Below are 13,394 nucleotides of genomic sequence, written 5' to 3' on the forward strand. Positions count from 1 at the left end.
TGTGCCATAATCCTTAACAGTTGGAGGTGACGCAGTGTCTTCTCCAAGTCTTTCTTAACTTCGTGCCATCTCTTATGGAATAGAAACCGCTAATTCTGATGTAAATTTATCCATTAATTTGTCACCTTGTGATTTTTACTTTTAGGATCTTACTTAAGACATACCCTCTGAAATTAAGGGCATAAAAATATTCTCCTGTACTTCTTTCAAAGGCCTTTATCATTTTACTCTCACATGTAGACCTTTACCACATTTAGCTTTAGTGGGCCAGTTCTCCCAGTACCTTCTGTCGAATAACCTGTATTGTCCCCCTGACCTGCGCAGGCCCCTCTCTGACGTACTGAGCTCCCTCATGAGGATGGGTCTCCTTCCAGACTCTCAACTCTGCCTTCGTCTATAGTTAGCTGTGAGTGCACAAATTTTATAGTTATTTTTCTGACATTTTAATATATTTAAAGTTCTGGTCAGATAAGACTCTCATTCTTTACTCTTTTTTTTTTGTTTTTTCAAACTTTTGGTAGATTTTTGTGAACCTCTGTTCTTCTGTACGTGTTTTAGAATCAGCTTGTCAGATGTCTCCAGATGTCTAGCTGAGATTTTATATGGAATTGCATGGAAATTATGGATTGATTTGGAAAGAATTGACATAAAGTTAAATCAGTCCATCCATGACTATTGTGTATCTCTCTCCATATTTAAATTTTCCTTTATGTCATCTGTAGTTTGTCACAAAGATGTTAGGCAATTTTTAACAGATTAATTCCTAGAACTTTATACTTTCTGTGTTAATGTGATGATTATCTTGTTATCTGCTATGTAGTCTGTGTAATTATTGTTGGTGTAGACAAACACCATTGATTTCTTTTTATTGTGGTAAAACATGATATAAAATTACCACGTTACACATTTTTTTTTAAGATTTCTTTTCTTATGACCAGTTTGAGATTCACAACACAATTCAGACGCAGGCACAGGGATTCACGTACGCTCTCCACCCGGCCCCACGCACAACCTCCCCCAGCTGCCCGCCCCCACCGATGGTCCGTTGGTTACAGTTGATGAACTTACACTGACGCATGATGATCACCCCAAATCCTCAGTTTACATTAGGAGCACCGTTGGTGGTGTACATTCTGTGGATTTGGACAAATGTAGAATGACATGTGTCTGACTTTCTTTGTAATTGTCAAAAACTGGAAGCAATCCCAGTGGCACCACTAGAGCGGGGATGAACAGACGAGGGTTTCTCCATGCAGTGGCACCGCGCTCAGGCGCATCTTCCTCCTCCTCCTCCTCCTCCTCCTCCTCATCGTCTGATACACATACAACATGGACAAATCTCGAAATCATTATTCAGAGTAAAAGAAACCAGGCTAAAAAAGAAGTGCTCACTCTGTGATTCCATTTGTGTAAATTTCCAGAAAATGCAAACTGTGCATCCAGTGTGCAGAAAACAGATCGGTGATTGCCCAGGGTGAGGGCGGGGACCAGAGTAAGAAGGGACAATAACGGAGGAATCTTCAAGGTGTGAGGAAAGCTTGGGGGGTGATGGTCCCCCGGGCATATACAAATGTCAGACTTACCGAATTCTGTGCTTCAGTATGTGCAATATATTGCATGTCGGTTATACCTCAGGAGCTCACAGAAGAAGAAATCACAGTGGCAACTAGAAAATGACCATAAGTTAATGACAAAAGCACCACAGCAGTGGGTTAGAAAGAGAACATCAGAACAAACCCAACTGAGGAGAGAGAAGGAAACAGTTACCCAGCAGGTAGCGACCACCCAGGGTCAGGTCTCAACAGGAAAGTGAAATCAGCAGAGCCCTGGCAGCTTTGACCAAGAAGAGCCGTAGGAGGACGGCCAGACCGGCGGAGGCCGAAACGTGCTGCAGGCGCTTGCAATGGAGGGTCAGACGACTTCATCGCCAATAGCACAACACTGAGATGAAATTTTAAGTTTAAAGAAAAGCGTCCATTTCTGAAACTTACTCAAGCGTAGATAGAAATTTGGAATAGAATTATAGTCATTAAAAAATTAAACCGGTCACCCCACAGCCCCAGGAAATGTTGAAGGACTCCGGAGAAAGGAGGCAGGTGTAGGGGGGAACCTGTTGCCCAGGTGGGCCTTACGTGAGGTCTCCACGTCCTTGGGGGCCAGTCATCCCGCTTTCTCTCGTCTTTTCTAAAGGTTAGAACGGCAGGGAAAGGTGCTCAAGTGGTGGGGTCACTAACACATCTATCTCCGAACCAGACAAAGACGGTAAAAAAGATAAGGTGATGAGCTGTCTTCTATTATAAAACAGGACAGGTGGCGGGGGGCTGAGAGGCAGCTGGGCGGGCCCCAGCCTGCGCCCAGGGTGTCATCTGGAATGGGGGATCAAGGCCCTTGCTCAGAAGAAGGGACCCAGGCTGTGGAGTGGCAGCTGCAGCCTCTGCTGCAGGCGGGGCTCGGAGATGAGCGGGCCAACAGCCTGTCCGTCTGAACAGCAAGAAGCCCTCCATGCGGACGCAAAGGCGCGCTCCCAGTCAGTAAGGGCCTGGGCTGAGGGCCGGCGCCTGGCAGTGTTCATGGCTTCCGCTTTGCAGGCACAGAAAGCCCAAGCTATACAGAAAACATGAGTAAATTTGACTGAATTGAAAATTTGAAAATTGAAAATTTGACTGAAATTTTAAAACTTATTTACCAAAACCCCTGTAGATACAGTTGAAAGAAAAGTCATGTGTTGGGAAGAGTTTTGGATTTCCATAAGCAGTGAGTGAGAACCCAGATTATAAAGCAAACCCCACAGCTCAGTGGTATGGGTGTTGCTGGAAGGGTCTTGGCTGGGGGTCACGTGAATGTCTTATGTCGCTTTGGAAACGAGAGTCACACATGTGCATGTAAGAGTCAAAACTCACAGACGGGCACCTCTGCGAGCTGCGCCTCCCACTGTACTGATGGCGCCTCATCACAGGAAGAAGCCAGGACAAGCCAGGAGGGAAGGAGGAGAGATGCTCCTGGAAGAGACAACAAGGGACCACGGCCGCAGCCTGCGCCGCCCAGCAGCTCTGTCACCTGGCGTGTGGGTCCCGCACCACGCAGCTCCCCAGTCCTACAAGCCACGCCGATTCTGATGGGCTTGGTCAGTGCAGCTCCATGGGCTACAGGACAGTCTGTCTGACTTGGCTGCAAGTTGGGGTTCCCTTGTCCCCCTCTCCAGGCTCAATAACTTGCTAGACTAGCTCATAGGACTCAGGGAATATAGTTACTTAATTTGCCATTTTATCGTAAAGGATGCGGGTGAGGAACAGGCCCCTGGAGGAGAGGCCTGGTGGGGGCCGGGGGCAGAGCCCTCCGTCTGCTCCAGCGCCGGGGGTGTTCGCCCGCCCGGGAGCTCCCCGAGCCCCCAGGGTCAGGTTTTACGCAGATTTCCCTCACGTAGCCACGACTGATTAAATCATCGGTCATTAATGATTAACTTGATCCCCAGTTCCTCTCCCCCTCCACTAATAATATGGTCAGTTCCCCTGGCAACGGACCCCCATCCTCCTGGAGTCACCTCATTTGCATGAACTCAGGTGTGGTTGAAAGGGCTTAACACTCACCACCACGCCGACAGATGGCCGCGGCAGACAGAACAGCCGGGCCCAGGGACAGCGCTGGCGGCCACAACGCTGCCCACTGGCTGCGGTCCTCCTGTCCTGTCCTGCGGGAGTGAAATGGATGGCCTCCTGCGTGGCCGTCATGGATGAGAGCTGGTGGGCAGGTGCGAGGCAAGGCGTCCTGTGTCTCTTACAGAGGGACAGAGCAGTGTCCCGTATGGCCTGGCCTGAGGGGCAGGAAATGGGCAGGGCAGAGGGCAGGATGGGCTCGGGGAGGGGCAGCACTGCTGCTGGGGTCCCCGGGTGCTGTCCGTCCACGGGTCGGTGGGCAGTTTGGCTGAAGGCAGCCACCAGCCCCTCAGGGCTTCACGGGTCACAGTGATGAGAGTGGGTTGATCCTCTCGTGGTGAGTTGCGTCAGCTGGGCTGTGGGAAGGCGCCAGGGTCTCGGACTTGATGACCTTGGCTCCCTTGTCTGGGAGAGAGGAAGCGGAGATCACCCCCGCCAGAGGGCAGGCGGCTTGTTTATTCAGAGCTGCTGTGGCAGGGGGTCCGCCCCTTCTCTGCGGCAGCCCAGGTTGGGGAGGGGCGGGCAGCTCTGGTGGACAGGGTGTGGCTCAGGCATGTTCCACTGAGGCCGTGGGTCGTCCGGCTAGCAGTGAGGCCTCCTCAGGTAGCAGGGGGGTGGGGGGCCGGGCTTTCTCTGGGTGGTCCCAGGTTGGGGGCAGGAGCGACAGTTAGGGCGCTGACCAAGTCCTGACTGTCCTGGGCCGGTGGCTGTGGAGGCTGTGGTGGGTCAGAGCTCTTTACGGATCCAGGGACATACCCTCCTGGCAGCACTCTGAGCCCTGTTCCTGTAAGAGACGACGGAAGGAAGGTGAAGGAGGAAGCAGCCCGGACAGCTGGCCCAGCGGGGCCGAGGGAGCCCTTCCCGGTGCCTGTGCAGTTCTTTTCAGTGTCACCCCAGAAAGTGTCACTGGCAGACTGCTGTGGACCTTGCATCCCCCCCGGGGTGGGGGCCAGCAGGGAGGAGGCCTCACCACTTGGCAGCCGTCTGTGCCAAATTTCCTGTCTTCGCACAGGTTCGCTGGGGCCATTTGACAGCTTGGAGGCTGGCTGCAGCGATACTTGTCCCCCAGCCATGCCAGAGCCCCTGGCCATCGCTGGGCATTTTTACTCCTGGTGAAGCCCAGTCCTCGTTGTCCTTTGTCAGGCCTTTTGGCGGGAGGGCGTCAGCCGAAGTGGCCGGTGTGCACTCCACTGCCCACCCGGGCCTCTGCAGAGCACGCAGTAGCTCCTGGGATTCTCTTACGGAGCATGTGTTCAGAACTAACGACTTGAAACAAACGGAGCTTTCTGCAAAATCACTGTTTTGAAGGGGGCCCCAGGAGGCCAAACTCAGCCTAAAGGTGGCCTACATCCACACACACACTCTCCGAATTTACATAGAAAGGGTGCCATGTGGATTTGGTAGGCGTCTAACCATGTCGGGCTTTTTCTTGTAAGACAGGAAAGCTGCATTTTCGTTTTTGTTTCAGAGGGCGTGTCGGCTCAGCACATGTTTATTGACCTGTATGTACGAGGTACATGGCGTAAGTGCTGGAGCAGATCCGCGTGTAAAACCAACAGTCTGCCCCTCGGGGAGCTAGCGTGCTGGCCGGGTGGTTGGAGCAACAGATAATCAAAAGTAGACCCACAAGGAATGCAGGAAGTTAGCGTAGGAGGGGGCTGGGACAGGGCACCAAGAGGGACCTTCTGCCAAGACAAAGACAGGGAGACTGTGGTCGGGGGCTGTCAGGGGACTGTGTTCTGGGATGAAGGACCTGAGGATATGACTCACAGGAGCATCAAAGACCCTGGTGGCCCTGGCGTGGGAGGCCCAAAGGGGGAGGCGGGGGGGAAGGGAGGAGGGGCAGGGTCAGGCAGGTTGGCAGCTGTGGGAACGAAGGGGGAAGTGTTGGGGGGTACTGTGCAAAGGAGCGGCCTTGTCTGGCCTGCGTTTTTACAGGTCAGGCAGCTGCTGTCGGGGAGGGGTCAGGGTGGGCGCTGTAGGAGAAGATGAAGCAGCAGATGGCCCCTGGGACTGTTCCGAAAGGAGGTTTCTTGCAGGTTTGCTGGCCACTGGCTGGTGGCAGGGACGAGGAAGCAAGTGTGACTGAGTCGGACTTGAGCTGGGTGGGCTGGGAGTTCAGGCAGGGCTCCTGTGGACGCTGTTCATTCACAGCTCTGACCACCCGGCACCGCCTCCCACTGCCCACGCAGGCCGGGGGTTGGGCAGAGCTGGTGGCCAGCGCCGGGGGACACAGGGAGGGCAGGACCGAGGGGGGAGCGCGAATGTTCGTGAATCGGCCCCGTTGCACTGCCCTCGCTCCCCTCCAACCTGCGCTGCAGGGGCGGCTCCCTGCGGCCACCCACCTGACGTCCCACCAAACCTGCCCCACACTGCTGGCAGGTCACTTCCCCAAACACACTGGGTCAGAGCCTCTCAGGAAAACCCTTCCCTTAAATCAGGTGGTGCCACTGCCTCCCTGAAGGGCCTTCAGGGACTCGTGTGCCCCGAGGGGCAGCCTGGCCCTGCCCGCTCCCCGGCCTGTCCCCGCCCTGTCCCCGGCCCACCCGCTGCGCTGGGTCTGGGTGTGCCTTCCTCCCTCTGCCCCCTGTCCTCCTCTGGTGCTGAGTCCAGGGCCACCCTCGCAGAGCCTTCCCTGAAATGAGCCCCCTCTTCTGCTTTTTCGTGGAACCCTGCTCTCCCTCGAGTTGATTTCATCTCAACTTTTATTTCTTGGTTCACGTGTTTACCTCTTTACCACTTGTCCCCATCGAGGCAGCCCACGGGTTCCAGGAACACGCGGGCTGTGTCATCTGTGCCCCTGTGGACTTAGTGCCCAGCACCAAGGGTGCTGGGACGCAGGCTCCCCAGGCCATGTGGTGTTTCTCCTCTGTTTGTGGGGCTCAGAGAGCAGCAGCGTGTTTGGGGGGTGGTGCATGTGGAGCTCAGATGGACACCTGGATTGTCAGCGACAGGAATGACCGCTTTAACAGAAGCTACGCAGCCGCTCCCTCTCCCAGTGCCGCCTGGAGGGTCGCTGCTGCTGTGCCTGGCAGGCCAGGTCTGGTGACTGGCTGGTGGTGGGGAGTGTGCCCTGCCCTCCTGGGCGTGGCTGACTCTTGCCTGTGAGTGTTAAAGGGAGCCTGACTCCCAGTTGTCACCAAGGAACAGGAAAATGACGGTTTAATGTTTTCAAGGGCTCCAGCGCGATCGTTTTTATTGGAAGTACTAAAATATTTAACTTTACCTGTTGATTTTTCTCACAAAAAAATGTGCCTCAGGGATACTGTTAAAACTAACCTTCAGGAAGTGTGTTCCGGCAAAAGGTCACTCCACACCTAAAGTGATGTTTAAGTCGATTTTTCTCTTTAAAATTCTGAGCTGCCAAGTCAGGTATTCCTAGCTGCTCTCATTGTCATTGGCCAGCACTTGTGCAGAATTAACGGGGCATCTGGCAGGTGGGTGCCAAGGCCGCGACAGGCGCGGAGCTCCTGCTGAGGCGTCCCTCTGCCTGCAGGTGGAACGTGGTGGGCGTCCAGGGCTCCCTGCTCAGCATCTTCGTGGAGCCGATTTACTTCTCGAGCATCATCTTGGGCAGCCTCTACCACGGGGACCACCTCTCCAGAGCCATGTACCAGCGGATCTCAAACATAGAAGACCTGCCCCCTCTGTACACCCTCAACAAGCCTCTGCTCAGCGGCAAGTATCCCCAGAGTGCGAGCTCTTCTCTTTCAGATAAACCTCTTGTGCAGTGTCCATGACTGAATAAAAACACCCCAGGGAGGCTGCTTGTGCAGGAGCTTTCCCTCAGGGGACAGCCAGGCCCACTGCGGGGGCGGGGGGGGCGGGGAGGGGGCCTGTTCCAGGGCCTGTGAGGGCTGCTGTGTGAGTCACGCTGCAAGGCCCATCGCTCATCATTCGTCAAGGGTCGGCAGCCTGGGTGTGCCTTTCATGCATGTGTATTCAAGCCCTGTCTCTGCGGAGAGACTAACAGATACCGTGGAAATTGTATACACGCATCAGCTGTCTGACGTCAAGCCGGGCCGGGCCACCAGGATATGTGGGCGCAGTAACAAACTGCCACTGCAGAGCCAGCCCCTGTGCAGGTGGCGGCCTGCCCTGGGTCCTTGCACCCAGTTTGCTCTTAGGAGGTTGGTCATGTAAATGAAATATGCACTTGACAAGTGGGTGTGTCAGGGATGTGACCGTGTGGACCGTGACAAGCCATGTGTCAGGGCTGTGACCGTGTGGACCATGACAAGCCGTGGGTCAGGGATGTGACCGTGTGGACCATGAGAAGCTGCGTGTCAGATGTGACCGTGTGGACCGTGACAAGCTGTGTGCCAGGGATGTGACCGTGTGGACCATGAGAAGCCATGTGTCGAATGTGACCGTGTGGACCGTGACAAGCTGTGTGTCAGGGATGTGACCTTGTGGACCGTGACAACCGTGTGGACCGTGACAAGCCGTGTGTCTTGCACTTGCCCTGTGCACCCATTGTTACTAGTTTGTTGTTTTTCTTTAAGAATTTTAGTGGCTAACAGCAAAGCGAAGAAGAGCTTTTGAATTCAAGGGTCCTAACTTCTCAGTTCACCCATATTTTAAAAGACACAAGTGAAGTATTTTTATCCTGTTGAAAATATCGTTTCCCTTATTTTTTAAGCTCAGAGCTAAACCCATAACCCCACGCTAACAGCATGCGCCGGCACACGTGTGCTCCGGCTGCAGTGCGGCGCAGCCCGACGGGGCAGGGTGGGGTTGCTGAACGCATGGCCCTGCGAGCACCTCAGTGGCACTCATGTGGAGAAAACAGAGGGCGTCTCGGGTGAAATCTTACAGCTCCCTAACCTTAACCGCTTTTCTAAGAAGAACAGGGTCCAATAAAACTTGATTGTGGGCAAGTTGAAACTGTAGTGCCCACACCCACCGAACCTCCTGGAAGCCACGGAGCGAGTGTCCGTGTTCCATTGTGTGTTGGCGTAGGGTTGTCTCGTGAGTCAGAAAATGGTTTTCCCTGTTCACTCTTAGTTTTCTACACGTGCGTGCTTTGTTAATTTCAGCTGTCACTTGTCTCTTCGGTTCATAGTCACTTAAAACATTGCGCACAGGAGCCGCTCAGAGTAGCTGTTCGCACCCTGATGAGTGTTGTCTAAGCAGGACCACGTCCATAATGGAAGCTGAGAAGACAGGACCGTCTTGCTAAGGGAATTTTCTAAGACACTGGAACGCGAGTCCATTTATAAAAGTCAGATTATTTTTATCATATCCCAATGCACACGAAGTGCACAGATGGCTATAAAAAGATACTGAAAAGTAGCCTTTGCAAGACAGAGACCTCAAAGTCATTGATGCATTCTTCGAGTTTGTTAAAAATAGAAAGTAAATAACAAAATAGAAGAATCCGCTCTTCATTCCCCTGTCCCCTGTATCACCTCAAACCCCAAAGCCTGAGCCCCCAGCCCTACTCTTTGGGCCACACTGAGCCCACCTGGCGGGCAGCCAGAGCCTAAGCCAGAGCCAACAGATTTGTGCCTCGGTTTCTCCCTGCGCCTAGTGATGGGGACAGACCAGGCGCCCTCCATGGGCCTCCAGACGAGTATTAGAATTCTGTAAAGGACAGGGACAGGGACAGCACTCAGGTTCCAGGAAGCAGAGTGTTTCTCAATCGCTGAGCCAGGGCAGCGGCCTCCTGGCTTCACAGCCTGTTTTGAAGTGCACACTGAATCCAAACTGTTCCCTCCATTGGCCCCCTGAGCCTGTTTCTGGACTGGCCCTGTCTGCTGTCCAGGCCCTGGAGTGAAGACCAGGAGGAAGACCAGTGGTCTCGCCTGTCCTAGTGCCAGGGCTCCAGGGCCTGGTGACAGGCAGGCTGCCCTGAGGCCACAGGGGGTGGCCCCCTCAGTGCTGGTTTTACTGCTAACTGTGGTCACAAAACCCTAACCAGCAAGGCAGCACGGGGGACGAGCACCGATGGTGCAGTCTGAGTTGGGGGATCGCTGGGAAGACGGGGCGGGGTGGGGGATGCTGCTGACATGCCAGAGAGAAAGCCGCAAGCCCCCTGCCAGGCAAAGCCGTGCCTCCACTCACAGTAGTTGGTAACAAGCGGGCTCTGTGTCCGGATCACAACACCTGGCATGGGAGGGAGAGACTGTAACTGTGAATGAGGGTGACAGAGGGTGTGTGTTTTCCAGGCAGCAGTGGGACCCCGAATGGCAGAGGCCCTTCTTCTCCTGTGTCTAGAAGTGGGAGCCATGCCACGGGCCCTTGCTGAACAGAGCGGCCCCGCGGGCGGGCGGGCGGGCGGGCGGGCGGACTGGGGCCGGCCCACACTGCGAAACCGTCCCTCCGTTCAGCGCGCCTGTCTTCTGTGTTACCTTCCTGTTAATTTTCCCCTGCCCTTTTGCTGGCTGGATTACAGTGGCTTTTTCTCTTTTTCTGTACTGGTGGTTTGGAAGTTCTAAATCTTACTCCTTTTTTTACTCAGTGTTGCCCCTTAATTTTTAAACAAATGAGCACTTAAGAAAATCAGCATCAAGAATTAACTGGTATTCCTTACGATCCCAGCCCGAGAGGAGCTGGAAGCACAGGCAGGTTCCACTCTACTTCCTTTCCACCCTCATCCTTGTAGACTGTGATGGTGTCAACCTGAGGTTTAGACAGTCTTTCCAGAAGCCTTTCCTCGGAGGTCCCTCAGCCGTATTAACGGCGATCGTGGGACAGACATACAGGGGCCACAGTCCCTCCTCTGGCCACTGTTTGTTCAGGCCTAGTCTGTTTTGCTGGGACAGGGTGGGGTTGCACGGCTTTGGAGGACTCGGGAAGGTGCCCGCCGGGTGGTGCCTCCACCGCTGCTCTGCCCTCGTCCGGCACCGCCTCAGAGTCTGCAGCACTTGGGCCAGGTGCTCCCCAAACGCTGCCGGCACCCTCCGTGGCCTCCTGGGATCAGAGCCACCTCAATTTTCTCACCTTCCTAGAGGTTCCGGTTTTGTTTTCTCTCTGGTAGCATTACATTTATTTTTTCCCCTTAAAACTCAGACATTGCCGCAGGAGTATGGCTATGTTTCTTCCCCACCCCCCCCGACCCCGCCGCCTTACTCCTCTGAACACTTCTGCCCAGACGTCTCTAGGCTGAGAGACATTCTCCCATTTTTGTCTCGTGCTGTTGCTTTTGCACCATCTTCTCTGAAAGTCTTGGTCCAGTTCCTCCTGTGGCACGCTGTCCTTCGCTGTCCTTCGCTGTCCCTTCTGTCTGCCCTGCCCTCTGAGGAACCTGGCTTGCCCAGTCACAGGTGTGCAGAGGCGTTCTGCTCACAGGGACGAGTTGCCATACGGGGTTAGCCAGTGTCCAAGACCTGCCCTCCGGGTGTGTCCCACGGCCACACATTCTCAGTCCCCACCTGCTCGGGCGTCTCTGTTCTGCAAGAACCCGCCATCTGGGCTTTCACGTCTCCTTCTGTGCCCAAGTGAAAAACTTCCTGGTGACTGGAACTCTCTAGAATATATTGAGTTGGCCAAAAAGTTTGTTTGTTTTTTTCTGTAAGGTGACTCAACTTTATTAAAAAATATATATATAGTAGATTGTGTTGTGACAGCTGTTATATCAGTGTGCATTTTTTAAAAAATTATCAAAATTGGTGAATTTTTGTGTAGCCATTTTAATATTGAAGGTGGAAGAAAATTTTTGGCATATTATGCTTTATTATTTCAAGAAAGGTAAAAACGCAACTGAAAGGCAAAAAAAAAAAGATTTGTGCAGTGTCTGGAGAAGGTACTATGGCTGACTGAATGTGTCAAAAGTGGTTTACAAAGTTTCATGCTGGAGATTTCTCACTGGACAATGCTCCACGGTCGGGTAGACCAGTTGAAGTTGGCGATCAAATTGAGACATGGAGACAGCCGACGTCCTCAGAATACCCAAATCACTCAACTTATTGGTGAAAATGAAAAATGCTTCTTTGAAAAAAACTAAATGGACTTTGTGACCAGCCCAGTAGTTTCCTGAGAGGGACTGAGCATCATGAGCAGAAGGAAGCGGTCCACCTGGGGAGGATGGCCAGCGCCTCTTGTGGATGTGGCCACATGGGTTCTGTGTGACAGACTGACCCAAATGACCTTAAACTGCCTGTAGACTCCAGATTCTATGAGATGTGCTTGGCCTGTCTTTTGGGTGGTTGTTTTTTTTAACATTCTGTATGTTAAAACCACATTTGGCACCCCCAGATCGCCACCCCGTCTCGCTGCTTCACTAGGCCCAGCCAGGTGCGGAGGGCTCTGCACAGAGGACCACTGGCCCAATGAGACTGCCTTCCGGGTGGGAAGCCCAGGGTTCTGAAACGCAGTGTCGGGAAGGAGCTGAGCGTCTGGTCTGGAAAGAGAAGCCCGGTGGGGAGGCCGTGAGAGCGGCAGGCGCCTGCCGCCGGGTCCGGCAGCTGCTCACCGCTGGCCTGGGTTCCGTCACTTTTCCCTTCAGCCCCGGGCATGCCGATTTTAGTGAAAACCAGGATGGAAGTCTGGAAGGTGCTCTGCTCCTGGCTTCAATGACATGTTGTTTCACAGCTTTTGGGACCCTAGGGGTCAGCGACACGGAGGGGCTGGGACCCCAGGTAGGTGGCCGGTGTCACTGTCACTGTCAGGCGCTGCACGCCAGGTTCCTTACACTTCACTCCCTCCCAGGTCTCTCTCTGCAGAGTAAGGGTCACTTTCAATCGAGATTGTAAACGACACATTTTCCAAGTCGATTACCACATGACAGAGAGCTTCGGGAGCAGAAACCCACAGTGACCTAAATACCTGTGGGTAACCATTATGCATGTCATTCTCTTTGATCACTCATCAGTAGATGAGGAACTCAGAGAATACCTGTAAGAGGGAAGAACGAATAAATGTCAGCTCTTTGGGTTTTGTATTTGTTACTAGGCCAGTTTAGTTTCTCTGTATTTTTGTTCTAGAAGTTTTGACTCACGTAATTTATAACAGAGACTCTCGTTTCCAGCCTGGCGGGTCCTGCTGTCCCCGGTTTCTGCAGAGCAGCCTGTGATTAACTCACGACCCTGGTTCCCGCTTTGCAGCCCCAGAAAGATCAGCTCTCCCTGGTGTCGGGCCTCTCGCGAGTGTTGGCCCCTGGGACTTGGAGAACCGTGTCCTCGTGACCTTTGGGGATATTCTGTCCCAGAAAAAGCATATGGTTAGAATTGGAAGCTCAAGCTAGCTGTTTTCCTTTTGCCTCATTTTCTTTTTTCTTTTTTTGTTTGTTTGTTTAGCTTAAAACATAAAAAATATTTGTACTGTTACGGTCTTTCTTTTTCTTACTTTTACTTACTAATTAGGTAGTTAATTGACCATTTCTAGTTTTAATGCAAAATGTTGTAGCTCTGAGGTTTAAGTATCGTTCAGTAGTAGCCCTTGACTGGAACCTGATCGCACAGGAGTAGCAGACGTGGGAGGACAATGACACAGTACAAGCACTGCCCACTTACTCACGAGTGATGCAGTTCCGCCGTGCTCAAGATTCCCTGCCAGTTGTGCCCTCACAGACCCCCACCTGCCTACCCCCCAAAACTCCTCCCTGACTCCTTGAGAGGCTGTGGCTTAAATAAGCTCAGTGACAGCATGGTGACCTGTGGGAACTCCCTGCAGGCCAGGCAGGTGTTGGAGATGGAGCGGATGAGGAAGCAGCCACTGAAGACTCCCCCCGCCCTGGACTAACCGCACTGACAGAAACCATAGCACAAGGGAGAGTATACTGGCCACAAAGAATCAACG

General features: G+C 53.2%; 1 protein-coding gene across 4 annotated transcripts in view; it reads left to right on the forward strand.

The window, feature by feature from the left end:
* Positions 1 to 13,394, forward strand: part of ADARB1 (adenosine deaminase RNA specific B1) — a 104,170-nt gene that overhangs the window by 85,136 nt on the left and 5,640 nt on the right. For 2 of the 4 annotated variants that reach the window (XM_054579126.1, XM_054579142.1), the window contains exon 9: positions 7,150 to 7,331. The exons of the other annotated variants lie outside the window; for them this stretch is intronic. In XM_054579126.1, the coding sequence (XP_054435101.1) occupies positions 7,150 to 7,331 (182 nt within the window). The remainder of the gene's footprint in view (positions 1 to 7,149; positions 7,332 to 13,394) is intronic. 4 annotated transcript variants of the gene reach the window in all.

The sequence above is a fragment of the Pteronotus mesoamericanus genome, unplaced genomic scaffold, assembly GCF_021234165.1.
Source record: "Pteronotus mesoamericanus isolate MK-2021 breed Mesoamerican mustached bat unplaced genomic scaffold, CSHL_Meso_final contig_116, whole genome shotgun sequence".
In the NCBI taxonomy this organism is placed as follows: Eukaryota; Metazoa; Chordata; class Mammalia; order Chiroptera; family Mormoopidae; genus Pteronotus; species Pteronotus mesoamericanus.